The sequence below is a fragment of the Theropithecus gelada genome, chromosome 14 (genome assembly GCF_003255815.1).
Source record: "Theropithecus gelada isolate Dixy chromosome 14, Tgel_1.0, whole genome shotgun sequence".
NCBI lineage: Eukaryota > Metazoa > Chordata > Mammalia > Primates > Cercopithecidae > Theropithecus > Theropithecus gelada.
In genome coordinates, this window is record NC_037682.1 from 117,024,496 (window position 1) to 117,029,138 (window position 4,643).

General features: G+C 40.6%; 1 protein-coding gene across 1 annotated transcript; it reads right to left on the reverse strand.

The window, feature by feature from the left end:
• Positions 1 to 2,701: 2,701 nt before the first annotated feature.
• PATE2 (prostate and testis expressed 2) lies at positions 2,702 to 4,242 on the reverse strand. Its single transcript, XM_025358277.1, has 4 exons — positions 4,191 to 4,242; positions 4,021 to 4,044; positions 3,311 to 3,439; positions 2,702 to 2,955 (listed from the first exon to the last, which is right to left on the reverse strand). The coding sequence occupies exons 1-4, from the start codon at positions 4,240 to 4,242 to the stop codon at positions 2,819 to 2,821; spliced, it is 342 nt and encodes a 113-aa protein (XP_025214062.1). The 3' UTR covers positions 2,702 to 2,818.
• Between the last annotated feature and the right edge of the window lie 401 nt (positions 4,243 to 4,643).

Genomic DNA, 4,643 nt, shown 5'->3' on the forward strand with positions numbered 1-4,643 from the left:
CTCCAAAGACATGTGAGTGGAGACACCTCCAAATGATTTCAGTTTCTAGCTCTTTCATCACTTTCAGTCTTGGAGTCTTCCCAGTTGAGGCCTTAGACATCACAGCACACAGACAAACCTACTGTATACTTTCTTAATTCCTGATCCATGGCACTAGTGAACACAACAATTTGTTATGTAGCAATAGTAACTAGAAAGCTTAATTGTGTGACATTTGACAAGTTACTTAACCAGTCTGTTCTTCAAGTTTCTCATCTATTGAACTGTCTTGTAATAACAGCTACTTTATGGGAAGTTAAGGTTACATGAGATCATATCTTAAAAATGCTTGACGTGTGCCTAGCACATAACTACAAGTTCAAATAATGATAGCCACAACAAAAAGCAAGCTTTTCTTTATTACATTTACATGCGTAATACACGTGAAATTTATTTTGGTTTAATAGGTAAGGTTGTGTGAGTTATTTACCAGTCAATTACAAAGTAACAGATCGTTAGCCAAAGCATTGTCCTTTAAAAAGATATCTGAAGAAACAATTATCTGTAGAATTATATATATATATATGAAAGAAGAACATGTGCATATCAGAGGATAAATTCTTGGTGTTTTATCATGTGGGTAAAGAAATTTTCACCTAACTTTTGCTACGTTTGTTTGATCAGGTTAGAAAATGGAACTGGGAAGAATATCCGAAGATAGGGTAAGGCACAGAAAATATTCTCCAAGGTTAGAGAAATGTTATCTAGTCGGTAAGGAAGCCTAAGAAGAAAGATTATCCTGACTCAGGAAGAGTTAGTTTAGACACTACACACACTATTACTTGGAAGTGCCAAAATGTAACTTCGTTTTCTAACTTGAACTCATTTTGTTTTAGAGCTCTGTTCACAGTGAGACAAAACACTTGGTCTCATCAGCTTAAAACTTAGAGAATAAGGGAATGAAGGGAAGTGAGGGGGGAATTACTAACAAAAACATGGTCTCAGCTGAAGACTAGCTTTAGTTGGATCCCGTGAAAAAGCTCTGGGGTACAAACTGCACCACAGACTTAGTTCTACCTTAATACAAGGGGCCAGCCATTCATTTGCTGAGGCCCATATGCAGGTTGTGAGTTTAGCATCTGGGCAAGGCTGCTTCTATTAATATTTAGTAGAGAGAAATCTCCAAAGAAGTCAGTAACTGTGAGTTGTCATAAGCCAACACATGATGCAACTGGGTGCACTTATCAGCAAAGGGGATTTTGGAAGCCACCAAATTCAAATCCAAATCATCCACTACATAAAGACAAATTCAACGCTATAATGCTGAGAATGCCAAAGTGTGCTCTTGAAACATAAAGATTTTATAATTAAAACACTCTGCGTGCTCCACAAAACCAAACTTTGGCTTTGTTTAACATCGATTCAAAAATATTTTTAAAGTCTATTTTGAAAACCAAAGCTAAACAATATTTTCTTTTCTTTTTCTAGACTGACTTCTACCATCTCCATGATTCAATGGGGAGAGAGCTCTTACACAACCAGAGCCCATAACTCAAACTTAAAATATTAATGTTACGTTAGCTTTTCTAGTTTGCTTGTCTACCGTGAAACAGCTGTCTTCATATATCTTTCATCCTGACTCTTCAAAATCCAAATTGAGAATTCCTCAGAAAGCATTATATTCTCAGACGTAGACAAAGATAGGGTATACCAGACTACTCAGATAGAAGGTTGGTTGGTTCATTGTAAGAATTTTATGTGGCATAATATAAGAGAAAGAAGCTCATGGAAGACCAGGACCAAGAACTGCAGTCAGCCTCATAAGGACAGAAACACCAGGGTTAGTGTGTATCCAAGGAAAACGTGCCACGTTGGCCACAGGTGTGCTTCAACATCAATGCTACTTAGTTTCTCTTCCTATCTGTTTCTCTCTGTGTCTGCCTGCTTCTCTTCCCACCACTGTTACCCCTATATGCTACCTTTCTCACACTTTCTGCATACTCATAACTTCCTCTTACACAGGGCACTCTGTTACTTGAACGCTACCTCATGGTATCTATTTACATCCTATTATCTTCAACTACCATGCCACCTGCCACATTATCAGCATTTTGTTTTCTCAGTCCCATGAGAAGAACCTGACTAGCCATCCTTAAAAAAACACTCTGTTCCCAATCTAATCACCTAGTTCAACCATGTGCCCAAGGCTGCCTGGCCAGCCAGGGCAATGATAATTCAAGCCAATTCTACCCACAGCAAGTTATCTCTCAGATCTTAGTTTTTACCAATTGAAATGCCCCCTGAAATTTTCTCTAATGCCTTATCCCTGTCTGTTCAGGTTTTTTTTCTGCCCTGAGGTTCCCCCAAGAGCTCTATCAGAGAAAGACTTGGCCCATGCCGCCAACACACTGGGAAGCTGGGGTTAGCCTTCTCCAGAACCCATGGGCAAAAAAAGACAGTGCTAGAAAGTGTCGGGGCTAATCCAAAGAGAATTCCAACTGAGAGAAGAGTGTAGATGAGGATACAGGATACTCACAGAAATCTCAGTACAAATTAGAGATTATTATGGCCCAAGTGTTCACATTTTCATACAGGAGATAACAAATGACTAAGTCTGAGCTTATTCATGGCAGTATCACGTAAGGAGAGCAAAACCCCTCCCACCTGTGAGTGACAGGGATGTGCAAAGAGTGAGTCTAGGGCTCCATCATCACTAGGCTCTGCTGGCTTTCTCACTCTCTACCATTGCATAGAAGAAGAGAGCAAAATTCAGGTTCAGGGAAGAGGAAAAAAAGGGTAGTGGTTGAAAAAGAACCCCAAATCCAGGAGATACACAGAGCTAAACTCCCTCAGGGAGGTTGCAGTAGTTACTATGATTACAACAGATGAGCTCTGCCCTCTTCGAGAACCCCAAGAAGTTGATTTCCTCACAGTTGGTCATACACGACAGTTTTGAATAATGATACAGGCTCTGCCCTGAGGAGGTAAAAAAGAGGAAATATGATCATAATGACCTCATTTCCTTTCACTGCATTCTTAGGAGTAATCTGTTTTTGTGTCCTCACTAACCTTTCTCTAGGCCCAAATGAGTTCCAAAGCTGAGTCTGTTCATTGCTGACCCAGAGAGTAGATTTTATTCCCTGCCAGGTAAGGGACATCAGCCTCTTTTTCACCCAATATGGTCTTAAGGAAAAGTCTGTCTTTGCCATCCCCTCATGACCACCCCATACTCATCCATCCCATTCACCCACTCACTCTGAGGGCAAAAGAACACCACTGTTTCTCAGGGATGGTGGTGGTGATTTTCCAGTCACTCTATACTCCACATTACCTGTAACTGTAAGGACGTAAAAGTTCTCAACTGCACAGGACTGTTTAGGCTTCAGGGAGCAGGATGACATGACATCATAGCATAACCCGAGATGATATTTTTTACATTTATAACACATTATTTCAGTCGCTGTCAGATACAAAAAGAGGTGCTTAGAGGATGCAGTCTTGAGAACATTCTCTGGGGCTGGGGGCTTCACTACAGGAACTTACTCTTGCCTAGTGGTTCCTAACATTTTTTGGACCATGGACTCCTGGTAATCTTGAGAAAGACAGGGATCATCATGCTGTGGTCCTCCCCATGTACACATTAATACATTTGTACACATTTTCTCCAATTAAAAAAATCTTGTGAAAGATAACCTGTGCAAACATAAATCAAATACTGTATACGACTTCGGGAGGTTCTCATGAAATTTATCCATGGACCTCCAGTAATGAACCCCTTATCTAGCCTGATGATTTTGCCGAGTAATAGGTAAAAGAAAGTAAAGTGGATCTTAGCCTCCTTACTCTAAGAAATGGACAAAACAGGTCTGGCAGGAAGCGAAACCCCTAGGATTCTATAATAAGAATGGTTTACAGGGCTCTCTGAAGATGAAGGGAAGGTTTGCTCCTAAATATGTCATAAATCACCTGTTTACCAAGGTAAACAGGTAAACTTGTCTGAAGTCCTGTTTACCAAGGACTTCAGACAAGCCATGATTGTACCTTCTACACGGTCATGAAGTTCACCTGTGAAAAGAAGAAAAACCTTCCTTGTTATAATCTCACATACATTTGCCACTGCCCCAAGAGCCAATTTTGAAAACTTCCTCTTCCCCCAGCATCTGTCCATCTCTTAACCAACCACCAGCTTCCCCTCTGTCTCCAGGACTTACCCCAATATGGGCAGAGCAGAAAGATTGTGCTCAGCAGAAAGAGAACAAGCATCCTGGAGCTTCTGTCGGGTGCAGCTTCCTCTGGAAGGAGCGAGTTGTTCTTTCGTGATCTGAGCTAGTCATCTAAATTATATAGTCATAAAATTTCAGGGACAGATAGTATGACAATGTTCCCAGAGCCAAACCACCATATCTGATTGCTGCACAGCATTCTAAAGAGGGTACTCACTTTGATTTTGTGCAAATCCTCTAATGAAAATGAAATTGTAATGTCCCTGATTTACCAGACCTGCTCCTACTTCAATATTGCAGAGTTTAAAAAAGTATTTTCAACTTCTCATTTTAGATTCAGGGGGTACATGTGCAGGATCGTTACAGTAGTATACAGCTTGATGCTGAGGTTTGGGGTACGAATGATCCCATCACCTGGGTAGTGAACATAGCACCCAACAG